This window comes from Acartia tonsa, chromosome 1, assembly GCF_053477335.1.
Source record: "Acartia tonsa isolate MP-2025a chromosome 1, ASM5347733v1, whole genome shotgun sequence".
NCBI classification, from domain to species: domain Eukaryota; kingdom Metazoa; phylum Arthropoda; class Copepoda; order Calanoida; family Acartiidae; genus Acartia; species Acartia tonsa.
This window is the reverse complement of record NC_137260.1, coordinates 60806230-60833904: the sequence shown is the minus strand read 5'-3', so window position 1 is coordinate 60833904 and position 27675 is coordinate 60806230. Positions and strand designations below refer to the sequence as shown.

The 27675-nt window shown below is 30.6% G+C and overlaps 1 protein-coding gene across 1 annotated transcript in view; it reads right to left on the bottom strand.

Moving 5' to 3' along the window:
• Nucleotides 1-25906, bottom strand: part of LOC145325693 (uncharacterized) — a 32675-nt gene extending 6769 nt beyond the window's left edge. Inside the window, exons 1-2 of the mRNA XM_080168649.1 lie at nt 25460-25906; nt 19517-19679 (exon numbers count right to left, since the gene is read on the bottom strand). Of these exons, the coding sequence (XP_080024775.1) occupies nt 19517-19679; nt 25460-25688 (392 nt within the window). The 5' untranslated portion in view covers nt 25689-25906. The remainder of the gene's footprint in view (nt 1-19516; nt 19680-25459) is intronic.
• Between the last annotated feature and the right edge of the window lie 1769 nt (nt 25907-27675).

The window sequence follows — 27675 nt, the reverse complement described above, 5'->3', positions numbered from 1 at the left end:
TGTACTTGTCTAGAGGTAAGCTTAACCCCCAAATAAATGGCTCTTGTGATACATTTTGTAATGGCGTGGGCCAAAAATCAAGATAAGCCTTTTTTTACAACCACACTTCAACCAAGAAGGGAAAGGATAATGGAACTTAAATCATTCTAAAAATCCTCTTAGCCCCCAAATGATTACAGTCTAATGAGACCAGAATGTCTTGCTTAAAATTAGAGGGAAGATTAATTTATTTTCCATTGTCCTATCCCTGTAAACCCCCCACTTAAACACACTTTTTAAGCACCTTCGAGTAACTTTTAACAGAGATATTTACCAGCGAACACAGGGATAGGTTTATTGAAAAAATAATCTTCCAAAAATTTTTTTTTAATGAATGTGTATACAGAAAATGGAGACAAGGTGAAAATTTCTTTTGTAAATAAACATAAAGGCCTAAGTTACTTCAGGGTGGAGGGGGGTGGGGGTTGTGGATGGGATGTAAAGGGCGTGCATATACTTCTCAAGTATATCCACCTTCCGTCCGTCTGGCCCTTATCTAGACTTGATAACTATTAAGGATATTTCAGGAATAAAGGGATGGACATAATCTTAACCCCCCCCCCCCACCACCCCTCCCACTTTGAAATGAAAATATATAATTGATCCTCTGGTAGCTAATAAAATCTGGAAGAAATAATTGGATGTTTATTGATTTTATAGTCATTGTCCTCCCCCTCCCTGGGAGTGTAAGCAAAGAGGTTATATTGGGTGGAAGTAGATAAGAAGTGTGTGTGTGCCAAAAACAATCAAGTATATACACACACAACAACTTTTCTCGTATTCATTCGAATCCGGTGGATAGGAACCGGTTCTCATCCATACGAAAAAACTATGTCTAGCATCGTATTATATCCAGCTTTCTACGAATATAAAAATGTACAATCATAAGATTAAAACCAGTTTTTTTTAGCCCGTGCCTTCGGCACCACGGGGCTAAAAAACTGGTTTTAATCTTATAATTGTACATTCTATATCCGCGGAAAGCCGTTTATAATACGATGCGAGAAATAACTATTCTTCAATAACATCCAAGATAGTCAAAAATGGTCTAAACATGACAATCTTTACAAAAAAAGTCTCTGAAAATGGCGGGGAAAAAAGAAAAGAAAAAATAGCTATATTTGAAATTGTTTGATAATCTACATTTTTAAAATTTTTCTTTTATTGGGGGGGGGAGGGAGGGGTTGTTAATGTTTTGTGGGATGTTATTTAAAGTTTATATTAACAGTTATACAGTTTATATACTCTATAACAGGGAGGGTGGGAATTATAAAGCTTTAAAAAATTTCCTCCATAAATGAATTTGCTGCTACCATATATAGAATTTAACAAATAAGTATTTTGGGGGGAAATTAATTTATCAACAATATTCATATCCCTGTATCCTACATCCTACATATGGACAGGAAACTAAGAGACAACTTTGTAAATATTGATTTCCCATTTGGAATACCCTTTAAAAACACTTCCCCTTATTACTTCTTTAAATTTTCTTTAGAATTAAAAATCTTAAAATACTGTTTATGTAAAATAAAACCAAAAATTAGAAGTAATTTTAAAAATATCAAATATAATCTTTCAGTTACAGTTTTTATTTTCTTTGTCGGTAACAATTACAGCTATGCCTATCAGTACTATGCAAAAAATATGAATAAAATTGGCGGGAATTGCACTAAAATTGCAAAAAAAATATTCTTTTAAAACTGATCTAACTTTTGTAGATTTTAGGTTAATCAGGAAGTTGATGTTGATGTTAAAAGATAAACAAAACATTCATAAACTTTCATTCATACACAAATTTAAATTAATTAGTAGCGCAGCAACCCTATGTAATTGTCTGTTCATCAGTCCATAGGTTAGTTCAGCGGTCTATAGCCTCTAGTCAGCTTCTCATTTCACATTCAATAAGCACACACATACAAAAACTCAGCTATTCATAGGATTTTACGTACATATTTCCATCTTTTATAAAGACATTGTTTGTTTATTGTTGTTTTGCTAATTTTGAATTTAAATATCCTTGCTTAATAACAACAAAACTATAATTAATTTAATTTTCAACTTGAACTTGACCCCTAAAATTAATTGTTGTTATAAGATAAATCCAGCTGCCTCTGTGTTTAAGTTTAATTAAAGTTAAATATAGTCTTGAAGAATTCCTAAATTTTTCTTTAAATTATTTTTAATTGCAAAATCTAATTTGAAACATTTAGGAGAATGACATAAGAGATGATTATAAAATTATAAAAAGCAGAAATATCAAAAAAAATTTCATACCTAAAAACTTGTAATTTTCAATAGAATTATCATAATGTGCCAAAAATATATATTTAAAGCCAAAGTTTATTCAAGTATATAAACTGTAAGGAAGGAAAGGCTGACTATTCTAAAATCTAGGAAGTACAGGGATGCATGGATAAGCTAATGACAGATAAATTATTATAAAATTAATTATAGAAATGATAAAAGTGCTGAATTCAATCTCACATAAGGTCCTTTTCTTCTCATAAAAGTTTGTAAGCTATCAACGGTAGAATTTATAATATGTAAGATATTTTCTGATATATTGTCCTCTCCCTGTACCCCTGCATAACTAGTGACTATAGAGAACCCTAGGTAAAGTTTCCCATCAAAGGATAAGTAGGATGCAACTAGCAGGGATGTAGGGATGTTTCATGTTAAAAAAAACAAGCTAACTTTTAAGGAAGTAGTAAACAAATTCTAAATAAGCCATTTTCACAGTGGAGGCTACTTTCCTTAGGAGGCTAGTAAAATGTCCCCAAGGCTACTTTGTCCTAGAAGCTATTTCGTCCGTAGGCTGTTTTGTCCGAGGCTACTTTGTCCGGAGGCTACTTTGTCCAAGATCCCTCTATCCCAGAACCTCTCTTTACTTTATACAAACCATTACTTCCTTAAAACCCACTCCTACCCTCACCTCCATATTTTATGGGATGAGCAACAGGGATAGGACAATGGCCGATAAAACAAACTGTAATCCTGTTTTTAAGTGACAAATCCAGAGATGAATTCTTTAAAAAACTTTGCCTTACTAAAATCAGTTTCAAAATTATCCCCTCTAAATTTTTAGCGAGCCTCACTGATTTTAGTGAAGCAAAAGTTTTTTAAGAAATCACCTCAGTTGTTTTAGCAATAAGTATTGGGAAAAGTTTTACTTTGTTGTTTACTGCCATTGTCTTCTCCCTCGCTGGTATATATAAGGATGCAAATATTTTGTTGAGTTTACAAGTTTTGAATCACTGAATTACTTTACCAAAACTTTTCAAAATCTTATGCTAGTAATTTTTCAGTCTACTTCCCCTCATATTCTTATTTGCTATTGTTTCATTAATAGAACAGCGTTACATGGTAGATGTTGGTTTCTGGAAGGAATGCTAAAGTCTATTTTTTCTCATTCTATTTTCTTATTGGAAAAAATCATTTATTTTCTTAAGTCAAAACTTTAAAACTCTCTATAAAAAATTTGATAAATTTATTTTATTTTTGAAAAACCCGAATTTAAAACTAATCTCTATCTGTTATCACTTAATATTTATTTTACTATGTATATGTTCTGTGTAAATTATCATAGCATTAAAAATGGGTTGTTTAATGCTTTTTTTTCTTTGGTACATTTAAACAAAAATAATATAGGCATTCAAATTAAAAATGGATGATGAGTTAGTTAATAATCTTGGACATAATTCTTTGCAATTAGATTCAAATTTAAATCATTCGTGTTCTTACTTTGAAAACCATGAATTTGTAAACTTCATTGGAAAGAGGGAGGAAAAGTTTTCAGTCTATAGTCAGAATATTAGAAGTATAAATAATAAAATCGACGATATACAAGAATTATTATCGGAGATAGAAACTGAAAAATTCTCTTTTAGTATTCTATTATTTCAAGAAATTTGGGCAGCAAATAACGCACAGACCACTAGATTAGAAAATTATCAAGATATTATCTTACAAACAAGGGAAGGAAAAAGGGGTGGGGGTTTAGGAATATATCTTAAGCAAAACTTAAGTTATGAAATTATTGATGAATTATCATATATTTTAGAGGGCGAATTTGAGACTCAATTCATAAAAGTATTTTTTGGTAAGAACAAATTTAAGATTATAGGCAATATTTACAGAATTCCTGGTGGTAACTTAAATAACTTTATAGAATGGTTTGGAGAAAAATTAACATTTCTTAAAACTGACCCAGTTTTAAAAAAATCTGATGAAATTATATTTGGGGGTGATTTCAATGCAAATTTTCTAAACTTTGATTCCCACAACCAAACAAATGATCTTTTGAACCTATTAATATCCACTTCTTTTCTACCAATGATTACTCTACCTACTAGAATTTGTCAAAATTCAGCAACTCTCATTGATAACATATTTAGCAATAAAAAGCAAGAATTTTATGAAAGCGGCCTAATTATATCTTCTATTTCTGATCATCTCCCAATTTTTTACTTAAATGTAACTTGTGAAAAAAATACTTCAAACCAAAAACAATATTATTATGATATGAGTCCAAATAACATAGAAAACTTTAAAGAGAAACTCTCTTCACAAAATTGGGAAGGTGTTAATAATGATAATATTCCGAAAACTGCCTTTGAAAGTTTTGGTAACATATTAGAAAAGTACTTTAAAGAGAGTTTCCCTTTAAAAGAAAAATGTGTAAACAAAGGAAAAGTTCCTATTAACCCGTGGATGTCACAGGAGTTAATAAAAATCAGAAAAGCCAAAAATAGGGCCTTTAAAAACAAACTTAAACATAGGACTGAATCTGCTGAAAATAAATTTAAATGCCTAAATAATAAATTCAAAAAACTTGCTAGAAAAGAGAAGAAAAAATATTACCATGAAAGATTTGAAGATTGTGTTACTGATATCAGAAAGACTTGGTTGCTAATTAACTTAATAGTCAAGAAAAAAAAGTGTAAAAATGACGTGCCTTGTGTTTTTACAGATGCACAAAAATCCTATAATACTTTCTCTGAGATAGCCAATGGCTTTAATGACTTTTTTGTTGATGTTGGGCCAAGACTTTCTGAATCAATACCTCAATCTTCTAAATCTTTCAGGGATTTCTTGGGGGATCAATATGATGAAGAATTTAACTTTCAGGAAGTAAACTCTTTTATTATCAATATAACTTTGTCCAAATTAAAATCAAAATCAAGTGTAGGTAATGATAATATCTCTATGAAACTTTTAAAAGAAATAATGCCAATAATTGTAAAGCCTATCATTCACCTGTTTAACCTCTCTTTAAACACTGGCTACATTCCTGATAACTATAAATGTGCAAAAATTATACCTATTTACAAAGCTGGTGAAAGAGATAGATTTGACAATTATCGTCCTATTTCCATACTTCCAGCCCTCTCTAAATTACTTGAGAAAATTGTTGCTTTTCAAATGATTAGATATCTTGAGGGAAACAAAATGTTATATCAACATCAATATGGCTTCAGAAGGTCAAGAGACACACAACAACCACTGATACATTTAATCAACAAAGTTTATGACGGACTGAATAAGCCCCAATCAGAATACAGTGCCTGTGTGTTTCTTGACCTTAAAAAGGCATTTGACACGTGTGATATACCAATTTTACTATCCAAACTAAAACACTATGGTTTTAAAGGTGTATCTGCAAAATGGTTTGAAAATTATCTAACTAATAGAAAACAGTATGTTGAAATAAATGGTGTAAAGTCCAAAGAAAAAGTATTAACCCATGGAGTACCACAGGGCTCTGTCATTGGACCAATTTTGTTCTTGTTGTATATAAACGACCTTCCAAATTCAACAACCTTATTTTGTAGCCTTTTTGCAGATGACACAATATTTTGTAAAACCTCAAGTAATTTAGAAACCATAAAAACATCATTAAATGAAGAATTAGATAAGGCATCAGTATGGTTTAGGGCAAATAAACTTTCTTTAAATGTATCTAAAACAAAATACATGGTCTTCAGACTTAGCAGTATGCAACCTGTCAATAATAACTTTAGAATCTTCATTAATGGGGAGGAAGTTGAGAGAATCAGCAATGAAAATGAAACAAAGTCTTTTAAATTTGTTGGGGTACATCTTGATGAATTTCTCAATTGGAATGAGCATACAAAAATGGTAAAAAACAAAGTTTCTAGTTCTCTATATGCATTAAATCAAATAAAAAATGTTCTCCCATCAAAAACTTTGAAAACGATTTATTCCTCAATGATTTTGCCTCACTTAAATTATTCTAATATCACATGGGGTCTCTCTAAAAGTAAAGATATTGATCAAATAAGAAAACACCAAAAAAGGGCAATAAGGATTATTGTAGGTGCTAATTATAATGCACACACTGAAATTTTGTTTGGACAATCTAAAATCTTAAAATTTGATGATTTGGTAAATTTAAACATTTTAAATTTTATAAGTAAATTTTTTCATAAGAAACTCCCAGAAAGCTTTGATAACATGTTTAAAGTTCTTTCTTCTCAGAGATCAAAAAAGTTACTGATAAGTATACCTAAAACAAAACATCTTGAATATTTTCCAGCAGTGTCATTTCCAAAACTTTGGAATAACTTGAGAAATGAAATAAGGCTTTCAGACTCTGTAAAGAAATCATTGTCCATGATTAAAAAAGATTATCTTTTAAATTATAAATCATTTCATTGCAACAAAAGAAAATGCTTTTCCTGTAAGAAATAAAATCTGTACCAACTTCTGTAACTGTAAATAGTTATTTAGTCAACCCACTTAATTATTGATCTATTAAATTCGTGTAAATATCTTTATATAATAAATAATTTTTGTAATTTCTGGCTATAAATAAAATGATAAATGAAATCAATTAAAGGGGTAAATTTACGGCCTACTCCAAGGCTTAATTACTCCTTGCTATGCAATTTTTAAAATATGATTTTATATGTATATTTAATAATTTAAATGTATTGCATTAGTTAATAAATTCTATTCTAAATCATCCAAATTATAGATTTATTAAAAATCTTAATCGTTAAATTTCTTCAAATCAAGAAATGACACACACACACACACACACACACGCACACATAGAAAGGAAATGAATTATTTTGTGTGTGCATTGTTTTGGTGGGCAGTGTGGTTGGGTGGTTGGACCCACACATCTGACCCCTTGGCCCTCATATAACCTCATGTGATTTCCATAAGATTATTTGTTTTGTTACTTTAAAATTTTTTTGTTTAATTAATCATTAAATGTCTGATACATTGATGAAAGGTCTAAACTATGTCATTTTATTTATAAAAAGTGTAGCAAATAGCATTATTAGGTGACCAACATTTTTTTAAGGTATTTTTTTAAATTTTCAATCCCAGTAATTAAGATAATACCACAAATTTTCTTTAAAGATCTTTACATGCGAACAAATGGATGTATCTTTAAACTTTCCAGATATAGATCTGGCAACTCTGGCAAAGAGGCTACTCAGGTCATACCTAACTATCCAGAGGTGGATACTTAAAACATTGTCGACGTCTTGAAGTCTTGTAGTCTTCAAGTATTTTGGCAAAAAGTAATTCTTAAAAACTTTTTCTTGAAGAGCTACTCTTTGAAGACAAGTCTTCAAGTAGGTAGTTGAAGACGTCTTCGAAGTGTTCTCAATTTACATCGAACAGTGTGTGTATGTTAGTCTGTAAAATAGGCACTTTCCTTCAGTAGGAGGTCATAGGGGGACAAACAAGTATTTTTACAAATTTTTTTATTTAAATATTTATTTAATATTTCCACGGATAGTAAAATTAAATATCATAAGTTTATTATCAATTGCTATTTTCCGAGGGACCGAAGCTTTATTTTATTATTCATTGAAAATTGTTTGTTATACAATACAATATCCAATTATAAATGGTTTTATGCTATTTTCTACCCTTCAAATATAGGGTTCCTAAATGCTAGGTGCGAAATCGCTTGTGATTTTTATTTTGAAAAAATGTAAAAAAACTTAAGAAAAAAAATTTTTAACTCTTATTAATGACAGGATACTAGGTGGGAAAGCAGTAGGATTTTTTACCGGAAAATTACGCGAAACTACACAAAACTTGACGTGTCTTCAAACGTGTCTTGAAGTGTTTTTAAGAAGAGGTAAAAATCTAACCTCGACTCGTGGAAGACTGAGTCGTCGAACGTGTCTTCAAGTGTTTTTGATGTTTTTAAGTATCCACCTCAGTAGAGGATATCACTTCAACCAATTAAACATAAGGACTTACTATGTCATTTCAGCTGTTTTAACATATCCGCAAAAAGAAAGGATTCTTATATGGATATAACAAATAACGCCTGGCTGTTAATCAAATTTACAAATATACAGATGACAGTATCTATAAAATTTATCTAAAATACCTTTTAAAAAGTATAATATCTCACATAAAATTTAAAGGAAGGTAAATTTACCGATTGTCTTATCCACATAACACTGGAAATTCTAATATTTCTGCCGCAGATAACCCCTGTATCCCTTACACTGCAGCTATTGTGCGTTTTGTGTATAAGCGAGTGTGATAGGACACCTCATTTCAACTTGCAGATAATTATAGACAAAACTTGGTCATTATAAGAAAATTTGTATGGTAGAGGGGGGGGGGGGGTTGCTAGGGCAGCTGAATTTAATTGGTTATTTGGTAAGGTGTGTAATTATATTTTGTTTATTGATTTAATGATTCCTAGAATAATATAGAATTTTATAAATATTTAATCTTACAAAAAAGCAGGGATGGAACAATGGGCATTAAATTAATCTATTTTTTAAAGTATTTGTGTAAAGCCTTAACACTCTAGCCTTTTACAGCCCAAACATGATTCCACAAATTTTACATATGGCAGAACGAGTTTATCTAATAGAAATTGAGTAGATACTGAAGTAAATAATATTTTCTTAACGTTCTTCAAAGAACAGACATACGGACACACACGAGTTTTGACAAAATAGGATAACCTACTTATGCAAATTGCAGGATTTTGGGGATAAAACAATGGAAGATAAGTTAATCTGTCCTGATATTACTACGAATTTTATGCTGGCTTTTGTAAATGAAGATTATTGGGTGAAGAAAGGGCTGTAGATTAATTTATTTTCCATTGTCTTTTCTCTGAATATTATATATAATTCTGTCTAAAAGTTTTCAAGTATGTCAGAGAGAAAACTTATTTTCATTTCAAAAGTTTTGAGAAAGATAGTGTTTCAATCACTTATAGATGTGTTTAGACAGGTTAACTGGGACAATCAGGTTCAGGCGTAGCGCAGCATTAACAAGCCAACAAAATTACAGAATAACAGTAAAGTATTATACAGTAAGGTCAATTAAAGTTTTTAATTGTTTGGAAGAAACTGATTTATTTATTTAATTTGACAAGTATTAGTAAATACCCAACATAACTTTAAAATCCGTTAACAAACAAGGAAATCAAAGGACGGACGTACATACATATCCTAGTAATACATAAGCTGCGCTTTTGATAATAAAGTAGGTAATTTATCATACAAATTTCAAAATATTTTGAGCGAACTATCAATAGAAGTCAAGACTTGAGATGTGTTTTTGTTAAATTTTCAAGGAAAATTATATAATATGATAGATTGAAAAAAATATGATTTTATCAAAAAAAACGTAAAACCTTTTTTATATAAGTTTTTCTATGACTTCAAATTTTAAGTGATTTCAGCGTTTGTATCAACAACTAATTGTTTTATAAATAGATATAATGTAAAAAAGCCAAATAGAATTTACACCAAAATATTTAACTTCAGTTCGAAATTTGAAATGAAACTGATTTCCGTTAAGATTTAGTTTATATGAAAATAAACCTAAATCAGAAAGAAGGTGTATCAACTTTTTTTATAGCTAGCCGGTTCTTTTAGTAAGTAGTAGATGTAAAATTTTTCATAGAATTCAGATATGCAATCGGTTTTTTTGTAGACCTCTTATTTTTTAAGTAATTTAAGTTTAAAAAAAAAAGATTAAGTCAATTTTAAGGTACTAAAATGCAACAAAAAAAAGAAAGAAAATGGCCATTATGAACAAAAATAGTAAGATCTTTAATTTGACACCTTACTTTTTCAGTTCTGTCAGGTAATTATTGAAAAAATCGATTTATTTAAACCCACGAAAATTAAAATTTTTAACTTAATTTTATCATTTCACAGGTAAAAAAATATGGGTTCATATATACCTTTAGAATCAGAAAAATATTACGAATCCATTGTAAGCAAAATTGAAAAAAAAAGTTTACAATATAGTATATAAACTACAATAAAAGGAATTATATGAAAATATCATATTATATTGTACAGGCAACGTCTTAATTCTTGAATTGAGTATAAAAATGGGAAGGGGGTATAGAGGGGGTAAAAAAGGGAAGACGATAGTGTTGCCTGAACAAAAAATATAATTGACCATTTGTTTATTTTTTTATTTTTTTACTTTTTTTCAATTTTGCTTACAATGGATTCGTAATATTTTTCTGATTCTAAAGGTATATATGAACCCATGTTTTTTATGTCTGTTTGAGAAAATATTTAGGTCTAAAGTTTTTATTAAACCGAGGTTAAAAAAATAGATTTTTTCAATAATTACTCAACAGAATTTTAAAAGTAAGGTGTCAAATTAAAGATCTTACTATTTTTGTTCTTACTGGCCATTTTCTTCTTTTATTTTGTTGCGTTTTAGTACCTTAAAACCGACTTAATTATTTTTTTTTTAAACTTAAATTACTTAAAAAATAAGAGGTCTACAAAAAAACCGATTGCATATCTGAATTCTATGAAAAATTTTACATCTACTACTTACTAAAAGAACCGGCTAGCTATAAAAAAAAAAGTTGATACACCTTCTTTACAAGAATTTGGTAATTCCCATTAATGGAATCATCAACAGAAAGATACATAAATGGAACATTGTTTTTTAGAGAGGTGATGTACAAGTAAGTGAATTGAAAGAAGTTTATTTTCTAATTTTAATTTTATTTATGAAAGTAGGTGAATGTTTTTTTAAATGTCTTGTAAAAAAATTTACTTGTTTTAAAATATTGTATTTTCCTAAAACTTAGATCTACTAATTCCAATTCACTATCGTCCATTTATGTTCTCACTGATCAACTTATAAAACCACAGCTTCCCAAAGATTCAATCTTACATTATTAAATTCAATTTATATATCATTTACCTTATGATTTAGGCAATAGTTATTTATTTTGGCAATTTTCATTCATTCATTTCTTTTTTAGATAAGTTAAGTGTTAATTTAAATTTAACTGCTAATTTAAGCAGTGGGAAAAAATGGGGCATCAATGGGTTATCTTCCTGGTGTCATATCCCTAAATGTTAAGAAAGTATGTATGTACAATGAATCAAACATGATTGTATGCTAAGAAAAAGATTGTACATACAATAATGTATTGTATTGTATATGTGTGAATGTGTGTGTGTGAACCAATTTTAAAAATAATTAGTTTTAGATTGAAACCTTGAGGTTGGGGGATGGGGGGTGGGTGAAGGGTGGCGTACAAGAAGTAGGAAAGGACATTGGGGGCAACAAGGGGTTAAACTATTATACCAGACTTATGGGTGTCCTATTATTTCCGCAGACTTTTAAACCAATTTTCAAGCTGCAATTTGTTTTGTTTTCTAACTTCACCTTGCCATAATTATGAAATTAAATATTATGTTACTGTAATTATATTTTAGCGCTTTTCTAGGCTTTTTGAATGAGATAAAATTGTGCGGAAATTAATGCGCACTACTTCAGGATCATACAATTTACAAAATAGAGAGGGATGGAAAGATAGCATAAGAAATTATATCATGAATGAAGAAGATAGAGAGAGAAAGAAAGAGAGAGAGAGAGATAGAGATGGGGATGATAAAGAGAGAAAGAAGAGTAGGTATTGTTGTCTATAATTGAAATTGTGTTTAACCCTTATTTAGTCGCAAGTCTGGCAAATGTTAAAGAGTAGATTGATGGCAAAATTTTAATTTGCCAGGTCATATTTGATTTAGATTCATTCAATAAGTAATAATTGAAATTTATTAAAATCAAATTAAATAAGACCTTATTGTCTATTATTTGAAAAGTAACAATGATTTTCAAATTTATATTTACTTGTGCATTTTAATGGTAAAAATACCTTAAGAAAATTTAAAACAATGTTCTCTTTTATGGCATTCCATTCTATTTGTGTAGCTGTACTTAAAAATTTGGGTAAAATCGTAAAATTCGCCACATAAAACCTACAATACAACCCCTACATCTAACATTGAGATGGGGTTTTTTATGACAATATTACTAGCATCAACAAGAACAATATAACACTATTCTAATAGTGAAATTTGGCCAGAAATTTGAGGGGCAAGTATGTTTCTTCAAATGTGAATAAAAAGGAATTTACTCAGAACTTCTATAAATAGAAAGCAATGTACTTGAAATACTTGGCCAAAATTGCTTTTATTCTCAAATATCATCTTAAGTATGACAAGAGTAAATAAATATAATAAGTAAATATCAAATAACGCGGTACTTAAAATGCCTTTCACCATTCCGTCAGTCAAAAATTAATGTCCAGTTTTGACTTGATAAAAGTTGTAAGCAATGATGTCTTGGTTTGTAATCAATATGACAATTCTAATATGTATAAATGAGTCATTCATTGAGACGGACGGTCACACTGGCAAACCCTAGATGAAGAAAAGCCTCGCTTTCAAAGAATATGGTGAAGAACAATTAAACCTAAATGTTGTACAAAGGGAGGGAATTTTAACAGAAAAGTCAAGAATACTTGAAACTAAATAGTGGGAGGGGTAGGGCACAGAAGTGGGTTGAAATAAATAAGGGAGTTTACCCCCAACCAAATCTCCATAAGGACAGAAATGTCGAGTGTTATTGAGCAGCATTGAATAGGAGCATTGTTGTGGGTTAGATTTCTTCATTCAGGACTCTACTTAATTTTGGTATGCTAAGAGGTAAAGATGTATCCACGGAATTAGTCTTGTTAGAGTACAGAAAACTGAATCTATAATATAAAATTTTCAGCTTTAAAACTAAGCAACTACAATAAAATTTGGAAATTTTTTTTGGTTTAATTAAAGCATAAAACTTTAATTTGATTATTTGGTGTGGTTTCTTTACTACACCATGGTAAAATTCGTGGGTATCCTTCGTAAATAATATACACAAATAAATAATACCTAATAGCAGAAATGAATAAGTGTTGATTACTTACAATATTATAATGTATATCTTTCATTAATTCTTATTATTACAGAATGCAAATTAATAACTTAATCTACAATAGACCTGGCCTCTAGCCTCTAGGTCAATAACCCTCAACTTACAACGAGTAAATTTTTTGTGTTTTAAAGTTTTAATTTTTTAGGTGAAACTAAAACCCTTCAATCATGTATTCCAAAACCATCAGATGACATTTAGGAAGCTTCCAATTAAGAAAAACTTATTCTTTCCAGCAGTTAGCGAGATCTTTCAGTAAAATTAGAAATTTTAACTACAACCATACCTCATATTTAAATGGCTATATTGGTTGAACTTTCTAGAAACATGTTTAAAATTTAAAAATGAAAATCGACCATTGAGAAAAGAATTATAAAAAAAATGCACGTCAATATTCTGAGAACCATATTCTACGGTTTTCAAGTTTGCAAATATACACACACTCACACATATCCTACGCAGTTCCTCAAGGAAATCAAGATGTTTTGGTAAAACATTGATCAATATTTAATTTTAACATTTATGCGTTTTCAGCAATCTAATCTATTACTACTTTAATTTGACTTTAAGTATCAGTAAGTTTATTTTATGGTTACTTATGTTAGGTTTCATAGAAAAATTTCCAAATAGACCAATAGGAGCCCATTTTAGGGTCCAATAGGACGTTTTTGTTGATATTGAAAAATGTCTTGATAGCAATAAGGAATGTTGTGATCTTATACACACATAAATTTTTACACACAAATACTTTCACACAAAACCAGGGAGTAGGGATAGGACAATGCAACTTTTTTTTCTTTCCAATGAATATAAGTAACATGATCTCTATGTGTCTGTCTGTCTGTCTGAACCGAAAGATCTCGCAAACCACTGAACCGATATGGTTCTCCTTTACAATGTAGCTTATCATAGGTCCTGGGAAGGTATGTAGCTATGATGGGGGTTGTACCACAACCACCCTAAGAAAAATCACCAAAAAATACCAACAAAGTTCCGCTAGGAGGAGCCAGAATATACGTACTTGACTTCCTTTCCTACAATTGTGCCGAAACCTTCCTTTTATAACTACAATTTAAAACCACCTTAAGGGGGCGTAACCACTAATATAATGTATTTCCAAAAGCAGAATATTTCATAATCATATTGAGCGGAAGATTTATTATTTATCCATTATCCTATCCCTTTATCCCTGTTTTTACATATGGTATGGTTTCCATGGGTAAAATTGCGTTTACACAATTTCTTACTTTTTAAAACAAGTTTTTACACTTCTCTAGTATATTTTCTGAAGAAAAAAAGTGCTTCGAGCAAGGACAATTATGTTCAGATGTAGAGCAGCAATAACAAGTTACATAGCATTTCATCAAAACAAAACTAACTGCAACACTGTTTATATAGTTCATCTTTGACTGACCGTCGACTGATGGACGTACTGAGATGTAAAGTGTCTGCTATGCTTAAATATGAAATCATACATATATTACTTATGTATAATTCTGGCAAATATCAAAAAGACTTCTGAGTTTTTGAAGAGGGCTCCATTTTGGCAAAGAAGATTTTTCCTATGTAAAACAAAATAGAAATTGAAGACTTTTTTTGTTCATATCATAATACCCCAAGTAAAATTGTAAAATTGGTTTGATTTGAATTTAAAGGATGAACTATTTATGAAGAAATTGTGGGAAAATAGTCAAAAAAGAAAGAAAATACAGGATGTATATTGACAATGCAACAAAATATAATTCTTTAATTTCATCCTTTTTCTTTGAAATAAGTTTCTCTTATTTTGCTTCCTTTAAAAGAAATCAAGAAAAAAGTAACTTTTTAGGGCCAAAAAATATATGTATTATACAAATTCATTGACAGTTGTCCGTAGATACGTATGTAAAGATCCATTGGTTTAATTCCTTACTGGAAAAAATTCTGATTATGAGTTGGAAGAAAAATAAATTCAGCACATATGTTGTATTGACATCATATCATTAATTAAAAAGTAGAAGCTTATAAAAACATCTTTATTATTTGAAAGCGCCAAGCATTAAAATATTGCCACAAAAACTTAACTTTTTGTGCCCCAGTTTCCCATTAATTGATGAAATAGTTATATGGGCAGATTCCTGGATTATTATTTAACATAGATAAATAGTTTTAACATAGGAAATTTAATGAAATCCTTTTTATGTGATATTATATTTACAAATAAAAATATAGCCAACGATATAGAATTCTTAATAAATTCTATGAATATATGTTTGTAGAATATACGTGGATATTATGACAAGGAATAAAAATGTCGTTAATTCAGGTTGCTATTTCCCCTGCCATTTATTGGTCAGTTTTTTTTAGCCAAGTAATGGGGTAAGGGGTTGAAGGGAGAGTATCGTTAATTTCGACCGCTACAAGTTTCACTTTATCAGAGAACATGATAATCTGTTGTAAGATCCAAATCTAAATCTATTAATCTATATAAATATGCATATACTTTGTCTATGGGTCGAATTGGTGACTAAAGGGCGTTTCCATGTTGGTAAAACCATCGTAAATTCAGGCGTGGGGTGGAGTTTCTTCATTGATTATGTATGTGCGTGCGTGTGTGTGTGTGTGTGATCATGCTTAGCTCACATTAACCTTAGATTAACCCTCTATGGACAAAATTATTATAAAACATATATTTTTCAATTAAATGTTCACTTAAATAGCCTTAAGAAATTTAATCAATACAATAATCTTAGAGAATCAAAATTGTTACAACATAAATTTTCTATTATTAATATTTCGGCTGTAATGGGTTTAATTTTTATGCGGATTTATTTAAAGCCTCCTTGATTATAGAAAGTGTTGAATATTTTGTATGGTTTATGTTGCATATCACAATACATTATTACCTAATAACGCCCATTATTATGCTTTACGCCCCTTTCTTTTCCTTTTTTATGCTATTAAGCATCTCAAAAGAATAAACTTGAAAAAAGGACAGTCACCTTTACTTAATAACGTCGGATCTACTGCAGTTCATGGTAAAATATTGCTGGTAACGAATATTGCCAAAAATTTATTAATTTTAAAGGCTGTTAGCTGCCAAACGGCTAACCGTATAGATCATACCTGCACGCCATTTTAAGCGGTATAAGAAGGCCTACAAAAAATCTGGAATAGCCAAGATCCAATGATGCACAGGGAAAGCTTCACTGAAGAAAAAACGCGTAAAATAGGCCTTTTTTGCGTATTTCTCTGCACTGCGAGATAATTATGCATTATTGATTTATGGCTATTCCAGATTATTTGTAGGCCTTTTTCTGCCGCTTAAAACAGTGTGCGGGCATGATCTGTACGTTCAGCCGTTTGGCAGCTAGCAGCCTTTATAATTCATAGATTTTTGGCAATATTCGTAACCAGCAATATTTTACCGTGAACTGCAGTAGATCCAAAACTTCAGATGGTATACCCTTTATTCTAAGACCAGTTTATGACAACCTAAAGGGTAAAAAGGGGGTTCAAAAACGACCAATTGAGAAATTGTATAAAAAAATACTGTTCTTTACTAGGAAATGAAAAGAAATGGTAAAATCTTGGAAAATATAAAATTATATATCTCTCGCTTTCCTTTATCTCATTAGCAACTTCCTTTAGATAATTTTTTACTTAGAATATCATTTTATATAATTTTATATGTAGAATTTTATTTTCATTTTTAACAACAAAGCTTTTTATGAGTTTATGTTTATCTAAATATATGTACGTATGCCCGAACGAGCTATCGATTTAAATCTTTGAATTTAGATTCCTATAATGATAAAGCAACCTAAGAACTGCAGAATTTTGGCATTACAGATTGATTTGAAGTTAAAATTGATAAATGCATATCATAAAAAGCTTTGAATTCTAAAAAACGAATAGGTTAACCAAATCAAAGATATGCATATCAATCTACAAAAAGAGTATGTTATACCTATTTATTTGTGTAAAATGGTTTTGTATGATGCTTGTTAGTCATGCTTATTATGCCTAATTTCTTTACTTATTTTTCACGGATTTTTTTCATGAGAAAAAGGTAAAATTTTGTCATTTGTGCTAAAATATAAAATTAACAAAGGAAATGTTTGTTAGTAAATCTATGTTATTAATTTCAAATAAATAAATAAACAGTTTTATTTTGACCCGACATGTGTTGTGGCTTTAGGGTTTGAGGACACAGTCACAGAAGTACATGCATCATTTAGAGCGCAGCTACTCTATAACGTGGTCTGTCCGTCTGTCTAAAGAAGCTATATATTTTAGTGATGTATTGACAATCCAAGTAAAAATAATAAAAATCTTTAAATCATAAAAATGTTGTTTAATAACTTTGCTTTAAAAAAATTAACTTCTCCAAAACACTTTACTGTAAATTAATCAAAATGTTGCTGCACCTATGATGGGCATAATTGTTCTTGTTGGGTATTTATTCATCAGTTTTTACTATTATCCTTCCTGTGGTTTCAGGTTCATATCCCTGCACCATTTACTACTATAGCATTAATAAACAACAAGGAAAATACTGTCTAGTAGTAGCGCAGCAAGTGCAATATCTAACTTTTTGTTGCAAAGTGCAAAAATTCTAGATAAAAAAAACATAAAATATTACAAAAAAAGTAAAAGAACAATCTTTTTAAAATGTTGTTTTATGCTTAATTATACCTTTATGAATTTGGAAAGCTAAACAATTAGTCGGACGAACAATGATTTTTTAAAGAGTAGATGCGCTTGTAAAAACATATCCAGTTGCTAAACCATTGTATTATTTGTTTCCTATTTATGAGAAATGACATCCTGGCCGCTAAATTTGTCATATACGACCCAAACCTCCCCCCTCCCCCTTGCATGCTACATATTTTGTGAAATTTACTTTGAGGGGGGGGGGGAGAATGGTTTATAGTTATTTCCGTGAAGGTTTGCTATTTTTATATGTCCTTAATCCACTCCCCGACACGCCCCCCCCCCCCCCCCGCCCCCCCCCCCACCCTCATTTTATTTCATTCATTTTCATTGAACTTGCCAAAGAGGAAGAACTTCCGACTGTCTTAATCCCCCCCCCCCCCACCTCCTTTGAACCCTGCCCCCATCTTAACCCTGTGGGGTGCCACTAACCCGCTATATTTGTGTATGTATAAATATTTGCGAGTTTTATCCGCTGGATTTATAGGGTCATAATCCTATTAATAAACTTTCAAGAACAAGGGGGTGAAAACAAGAAAGGGGAGAGATAGGATTATCTTTTGTATTCTGGGAGTGAAAAAAAAGAAAAAGAGAAACAAGAAAAGTATGCTACAAGAAGCGTAGCTATTATGAGTATTATTATATCTAATATTACTCAATGAACAAATCAGCTGTTTTTAATTAAAATATGTAGAATATACGTAGATATTATGACGGGGGAAAATTTGTCGTCAATTTAGCTTGCTAACTGAAAAGTCGTTTATTGGTCAGTTCGTTCATCCAGTAGGGGGGGGGGGGGAGGGGATGTGGTAAAAAAGTAAATCATTATTTTAGCCTGCTGAAAGTTACACTTAATAGAGAAAATGAAAATCTGGTGTAAGATCCAAGTAATGATAATATATCCATTTGCAAATTATATTTGTACAGTGTCGTACGTACTGACAGGCCATACTTAAAGAGTAGCATCAATTGTAATTATATCAGACACGTGGATTTAATTAAAAACTGCACAGAATTAGAAGAACCTATTTGTGTAGGTTTTAAATTAATGCTTAACAATTTCTGCTACAAATCTACACACCACGGACTAGGGATAATTCATACGATGAAAATTGTTTTACTTTTCTTTTGATGGTAACTGATGTTGCATACCAATGTTCAATAATATGCTTCAAAAAAAATTTCTCAATTATTTTTTTGGTGAAAAATGTTGGAAAAATATTTTTAAATTTTCTTAAGACTTATAAGGCCTCTTTCCTGCTACCAAAGGAGAGATTTAGAAATTTTAATACTAACAAGTCAAAATTTGAGATTTTTTACATTATATGTAGAATTTACATATAATCATTTTATTCATATTTTTTTGTAGAATGTTTAATTTTTTTCTGCGGGGTTGACCTATACCTTAAAAAATAGCCTAAAGCCTGAATATGGCTCAATCAAAAAAATATTTCCTAGCAGACAAACTTTTTTTAAAACCTGAATAATTTTAAAAATGCTAACAAGAATAAAAACTTACATGAGGGTGAGCAGAATGATGAGAATAGAGAGTATGGAGAGGATGACCAGGATGGAGGTGAGGAGAACCTCCAGCTTCATCATGGACTCGGCCTCCAGCAACATCATGGGCTCCCTCTGCTGGTGCGGGTGCTGGGCTGACAAGCGCTGCTCGCCTTCCACGCCTAAAATTTTCATCATATTATTTATCTACTCGCTTTATAGTAATTTGGCTAATTCAACAAAATTGCATATAGATCAAAACAACTGTATTTTTTATTTACGTTAGGTTCAGAAAGGGTTTGAAGAGCCCCACGAGGAAACTCCCCTATGGGAAAAAATACTTTAACAAAAAAAATACTGTACAAAAAAACAATGTGAAGGAAAAAAGAGTGGAAAAAGTGTGGTCCTCCATATCATGAATCAAAACCATTCCCATTATGAAAATCCTTTTTATTGCAGAGAACAAGGAAATTTAGAGATTGCATATGATATGATTACCAGTAGGGCTCGGCAGTTGCAACCGTGATCAGCCGCAAAGCTTCACCCATTTATCCTATTCAGCTGCTATAAAACAAAAGTAATGATTGATCGCCAGCAAATCATTTATACAATCTGTAGCAAAAAAAATGCATAAATCTTTTTACATTTTGATGCTCTAAAAGAGGTTAGCGGCTTCTTGCAAAAATTCAAATTGCCACCGCCATTCGCTTCAATTTCTTAGTTCTTAGCAGAGCTGTTGTACTGGTTTTTAAAAAATATTTTAGCCGCAAAATTAGTAACTATTTGCACCAAACCGCTAAACACCTTTACAGCTACCCCCAATTTAATTTACTTTAAGCTAGTAGCCCCCTTAAAATTTTTCGACTGCCGAGCCCTGGATTACCAGATTAAATGCATTCAATTCACTTTTATTCCACAAGGATATTATAAAGAAAAAATGTTTTCTTATCCAAAAAAGTAAAAATCATCTTCTTAATAAAGAATTTACTCTTAATTGTGACAATTTACCAAGTACAGTAATGTCACCAAGTAGCGCAACACTAACATAATCAATGATAATTTTTGGTCGTTTAATCATCAAATAAATCAATTTAATCAATTCATGTTTTTTAATCACTAAAGGTCAGACGTTCTGTAATTGTATTGAGCATAAGCGCTACTTAAAAAAAATATGAAACTATTTTACAAAGAATATATAAAGTCCAGTATCAAAAGATTTAACTTTAAATTTTCTTCTGCGAAATTGAATTCTAAAATATGATGACTTTCAGTTTTGAGGGCGAGCTTAAGAACCCTGGTAAACATTTATGCTGTAACTATATCAACATAAAACTTTTTATGTCATTTAATTTCTAATGGTAATACTTAATAATAGTCGTATATTGTGCAAAATATCAGGCTAATAAGATTTTTTGACTTGTCAATTATATGTCAAAAATTAACACTTAATCGACATTATCCGAATATATTATATGTCAACATAATGCCTCCACGTTTAACAGAGAATATTTCCAATCCAAACGTTCTTTCAAAACTTTATGTTGGTAATCTAAGGACATAAAGTTTGGATTCTAGCAACACAAAATAGAAAACTGCAGTTCACTGAATTTTCATAAAATTCAACATCAAACCAAATTAGTTTTCTAAGTAAGAAAAAAGCTAATTGTCCTCTTATGAATTGACTGACGCTAAGATCAAAAAGAAAGACTAAAATTTAATTCTTTACTTAAACATTTGGAGACGGCAACTTTTGGGGTCTTTAAATCAAGTAGAACCTGAAAAAAGGCAATATCTGCGATAAGAAAGTACAAAAAGCCTTTTCCAAAAGTCAGAAGAAAAAAATATCAGAGAACTTTTAACTTTTTTTTGAAAATCATTCACAAAAGGGCAGAAATTTAAAGCTGACTATAAAATTATACAGCTCAACATTTTGGTGTAAAATTTAAATGATTCCAGATGGCAATTGTAAATATCAAACTCTGAAACTTTTCAAATGAGGGCCCTATTAGTAGATGGGCTACCAAATAACTTTACTTACAAAAATTTTAGAAACTCAAAAAAGCAATGCCCCAACTTGCTTGTGGATAACAAGTTGATTGACTGTCCAAAGAAAATAGCCAACATTTTTGGTGATTTGCATGCACAACTAGTGTGCCCAAATGTTATGCCAAATTCGAATTTAGATGAACTACTTAATTTTTTTGATTTAAAGCTTGATAATATGTATCCTAAAATTAAGCATTTAACGAATCCATATTCAACAGCAGGTGAATTTAGAAAAGTTATCAAGAGCATGAAGTCAAATAGCATGCCTGGTCCAACTTCACAACCAACACAATTGTTTGCTTTCTTGCTTGATAATTTACCTAAATTCACCACTAAAGCTTTTAACAACATGTATGATATTGATTTGGATAATTCTAGTTTATCATTTGTTAAGGAAAGAAATATTACATATATTCCCAAACCAGGACTTGATCCAACAATACCTGGAAACCGCCGCCCTATTGCACAAATGGAAAATGTTTTGAAAATTCTTGATAAAGCAATTAATAAAAAAGTTACCCCTTTACTTTCTAAAATTTGTCATTCTGACCAATATGGATTTATACCTAAGCGTCATATGGCCAATGCCACTATTTCTACTGTAAGCATAATAAATCACATAAAAGCACACAACTACAATAGCCAACTAATATTTTTTGATCTACAACGTGCATATGATAAGGCATTACATTGTGTATCAAATACTATCATTAAACATATTTTTCCAGAAGGCAATTTTGCAAAAACTTGGATATCTCTTACAAATGGCGGAAGCTTTAAAATTGTTGTAAAAGGAAACTCATCTAAGAAATATAAAAATAAAATTGGTTTCTCTCAAGGGGCACCTTCAAGTGGAAGTTTATTTGATATTTACAACCACATATTTTATTGTTGTTTAACAAGTCCTAAAATTAAAAACCTAACTTTGAAGTTGGATGGAAAACCATTTGATCCAATATTTTTTGCTGACGATGGCTTTAATGCCTTTCAATTAAAATCAAATGAAGACATACAATTGGTTTCCAACTCACTTCAAAAATTAGAGTCAACAGTAAACATCAAAATCAACTTTCAAAAAACTAAAATTCTTACGCATAGTGTCCTCTTAACATATCAATTCTAGGGACTAAATGTGATATAGTAAAACATTTAGGGATATATTTATCTTTTAATTTGACTCAAGCAGCAGATTATACATATGAACAGTTATTTGAAAAACTTAACACAAAATCTCAAAAATTTGCATTTTTTTGCAGTGATAATGTTTTCAAACGTAGAAATATTACTTTCTCCTTAATGAACACCATGGCTTTTCATATTTTTAGAATTTATGCTCCTAATCAAAAGCAAATAAAAAAACTTTGGAAAATAACAGCAAAATTTCTTTGGTCTTCTAAAAGCAATGAAGGCAACAATTCTTATAGATACAAGGTTGCAAAAAATAGAATAGAGATGGATTTTTCTCATGGTGGGCTAAATATGTTGCTACCATCTCAACAATCATTTATTATTTGGTTTAATGCTTTTTTAAATCTACTAAAGCACGCCCATCTTTTTCCAAACTCAAATATTGCAAGACTTTTGTCTCACAAACATGTACCAATAAGTAGTATTTTTGATAACCTTGGATCTGAAATCTTTCATAAATATATTAAAAAGTTTAGAACCTTTTATCCATTAGAAAGTGGACTAATGTTTAGAAAAGCCAAAGGATTTTTAGTACTTTTAGAAAAGCATAGAGAAACCTTTCTTCATTCAAATATTACTTCATCTGTTTGGGCAAAAAATGTCAAATTTAACAATGTTGATATAATGGAACTAAACGAGCATGGACTAAACACCATTGCATCAATTCTTGATTTCATCAAAATACAGCACAAAGTTTTATATCGGCCATTGTTAAATTCTGCCATTAAAGAAAATCTTACTGAGAAACCAGTTTTATTAAAACTACAAAAAGTGGTGGAAAATGTATGTAGTGGTTTTGAATTTAATAACTTAATTTGTTTAACTGAATCAAAACAAAAGTTTGTTTTGAAGCCTATCATAAAGCTTTTTGAAAACTCTCCCAGAATATATACCTTACATTTTAAAAAAACAAACAAAGAATTATTGCAAGATCAATTTGTCCCCCCTTCATTTAAAACTAGAAAAATGGATAAAAAATACAATCCAGATTTTGAGGTTTTCAAAAATAGCTTTAATAAAATTCTGTCGCTACCTATTGTTTTATACTATAAAAGTTTCCTGTTTGAACAATTTAATCGTACTCTTATAAGTAGAAACAAATTGTATGAAATGAAATTATTGGATAATAATCTTTGCTTGAAATGTAACGTAAAAGCAGACACTGATCATTCAATTATGGAATGCTACTTTCCTAGTTATTTTACGCATTGTCTCGCATTATTTCTTGATGACTACTACAATGATGGTAAACCAGATTTTATTTTTTTGAAAGAAAACTTTTATCTGTTCAATATACATTTTCCTGTATATCAAAATGATGAATATATTCAAATTAGTATTTTAACACTTATAGCAAAAGACAGATCATTAAAAATAAGCAAGGATGAACAAATATTGAAATTCAATGATTTTAATTGTTTTGCTCAGACAATGTTTATTGCTCAATTTGCTTCTAAAATTCTTAATAACACTGGAATTAATAGTAACTTAATTGATAAATTTATTGATTATTTGATGCTCAGTAAAAATAATGTCCAGTTATTTCGCATTAGTTAGATAGTATAATTTACAATATTGTATTATCATAACATGATAATTATACCAAATATTAAATGTGTTTAATTTGTTTCATTGAAATAAATTTTAAAACAACAACAAATGAGACCCAATCAAACAAATGATTAACAAGGATAATCATGTTCATTAGAAGCGCAGCAGAAACGTGTAAATTATATTTCTATGGGAGAAAAAATTAGATAAAGGAATAATAAAATATTTCTTTAGCATCTATAGCTAAATTTATAGCCATTTTACATAGGGTTTGTCAGACAGACGGACGTACGGACAGACAATATCTGTAGTGTGGATGTACTGGGTTGAACATCTTGTATCAGCATAAAAATTTTAACATTTCTCGCCCTCCCTTGGGTAACAGTCATGAAGAGAGGGATAGGACAATGGTCGATAATTTAATATTGCCAAAGACTACCAGAGAAGTTATATGCATTCCCTGGTAATTTTAATCAATTGAGATAAAGATAGATTTATACCACATTGTCCTCTCCCTCCCTTCCCTAGGGAAAAAGTAGAGATATTGTATCCATCATAAAATCTTATAACCAAGCAGTTTTATCGCCTGGAAAATGAATTCAGCAAAGCATTTGCCAACGAGAGAGCGGCAGGGGGAGGGGATACAGAAATGAAAGAAAGAGAAAGAATGGAAAATGTGTTGCAGAATCACATAAATGACCGATGATCCAACCAAAAATGCAACCTCCCAGTTTCCAAACCAGATTGTTAGAAGTTAAAACCCAGAGGACTTATCCCTCAAAATACCATATACCATTGGGGTTGTAAAAGTTCCATCTGCAATTAAAGGGATGTTGCTAAATGTTTTGCACAAAAATTGTATCATAAACATTTAAGATAAACTTGTGTATACAGAATAAAACAGAATATGCAAAAATTATGCAATTTTAAATTGAAACTTAAGCTCATTTTTTATTAAATTCATATATTATGTTTTCTTTTTGAAAAAACAGAAATAAAAAATAAAACCATTTTGTCATCCTGTAAAAAGCAATAATAATTTTTATGAGATAGCAGCATGTTTGCCACTTTTGGCAGGTATTTTAATAATTCATAAATTGGTCATTTTACCTCAGCGGTTTTAAGTAGATGTTGGTCATCTACGGACATGTTATATTTATATTTATAGAGTAGTTACCTTGAATGTCAGAAGAAAATCTATGACCAACTCCGAGAAGTTTGGCAAACAGAGAATCACTGAAACCTTCAACAACTCTTTCTTTATGTGCAAGGGACACTTTTGCAGTAGTAGTCACTATGTTATCAATATTATACGTATCAGCAGTGTTAATATTATCATTAAGTAGTGCAAAATTTTCACTATTATCAGCCAGAACTCTTTCACCGACTGCTTGCTGATTCTCCATAGTAATAATATTCAGAGTGCGCGCGGGATAGTTATTCTTATTATTACATTAACATGCACTCACACGCACCTTTCATACGGGAGAAATTATGCATTGTATATATTTGCGAGCGCGTATTATTACTATTTATGTGCGTGCACGTAAATTCACCGTGTTACAAACGCACAGCGGGACTCCTTGGATGAGACTTGTGAGAGCCTAAGGTGACGGACCCAACTGATAGTTTGATAGAGTTGTTTAGAAAATGATCAAGAGATCATCCCGGAACGGGGGAAGGTAATAATGGGGACGGGGGGAGTAGTAGTAATAATACCAATTTGATAGCGAGTAATGGATATCTGAAAATACGCATTGACGCCAAAGAGTACAAATGTTACGCCAATTGTGATCACAACTCTCACGTTTATATAAAAATGCAACATATAATAATAGCTATTAAAACAATTTTCAAGCATAACTTTTATCTTTTTAGGATAACAATTAAATAAGAAAAATATTTTTACCATATGAAATTCGTGATCAAACACCTAATTGAAAAAAAATGCAAGACATAGCTCTTATTTTAAGAAAGACTAGGGGCAACGAACGCCCCCAAGAAGCCTCTAAGTGTTCTTAAGGTGGGAGGGGGATAAGTCAACCGCCCTTCTACTTTTTAATTTGAGTTTTAATAAGAAATATTCAGAAAAAAAATTTTGTGGGGGATTTTAAATTGGGAGGGTGGAGATACGCTCTCCCAAAATAGTTAAAAACCTTCCCTGTACCTAAAAAAAAGCTTAATTGCAAAGGAAAACCAAACAGATGTTATTTTCAAAAAAATTTTATAAAACAAAAATTGGCGCATTTGTATGAACACCAGAATTATAGGTTTGAAAGGGGAAGGAAAAAAAGAGAGGGGGAAGAGAGGGGGTAAACTAGTTTGAAGATATCTGAGAATAGTTATGATCGCCATCTTCCACTATCACCAATTTTTATAGAGAAGGGGGTTAGGAAAGGGGGGGATTATGGGTAATTTTGGGGACGCCAAAAGGTGAGAGAGATGATTTTATGAAGGTAAGAGGAAGAGAAATGAGAGAGAGGGGGGGGAGGGGATGAGACCACCCGGACTCAATCAGCGGTTTGTTGCTTCGGGACACTCGGTTCATCATCATAATACACACACACAGACACAGACAAACTCACTTACATAGATTTCTTGAGCACACACACACACACACAAAATTTGTATAGAGATTTGCGGTTATCCAGATCAATTATTCTTGGTTCACCCTTTTGACATTTTTTGTTGTCCTAAAATTAACCATTTAAATGGAAAGTTTTATAACACTTGAGAGAGGCATTTTCTTCACGAACCGAGCTTTCCTAACTCTGTCTGTATTTAAGTGTGTAATGCTAGTTCTCACAAGATATATGATATGTAAATGGTAATAAAAGTATTTTCATTTAACATTTTGTACTATATCCTTTATAAAAAGCAAAGAAAAAAAAATATTTTGAATTACAACAGGACAATAAACCAAACTACTCAAATAATATTTTGAAAGTTAAAACTCATGGTCAGTGAAGTAAAAAATATCATTTAAATAACATTTGAGCTGTGTGTGTGATTAGGGGAATTTGAATATTTAATGCAGTCCAAAGACAAACTAATTTTTCTTTAAGACATACCTAAGTTGAACAGCTGATGTTCTTGAATAATGTCTGTAAGCAATAAATAACCATTATTCTTTGTTTAGAAACTGTATAGAAGATGGAGAGAAATAATGAGATACCCTTATTTATTATTTATATGGAGAGCATATCTTTATCTTTTCATTTACTCATTAGCAGACCAATCAATACTCCAATAAAGCTATTATACCAACCTATTTTCTTTCATTTAAGGAGCCCTCACAATATACCATATAGAAATATAAACATATTCTAAAGAAACTATTGAAGAAATAAAAAGTAGAATAATATAAAGATAAGAAATACCCAGCTAACATTA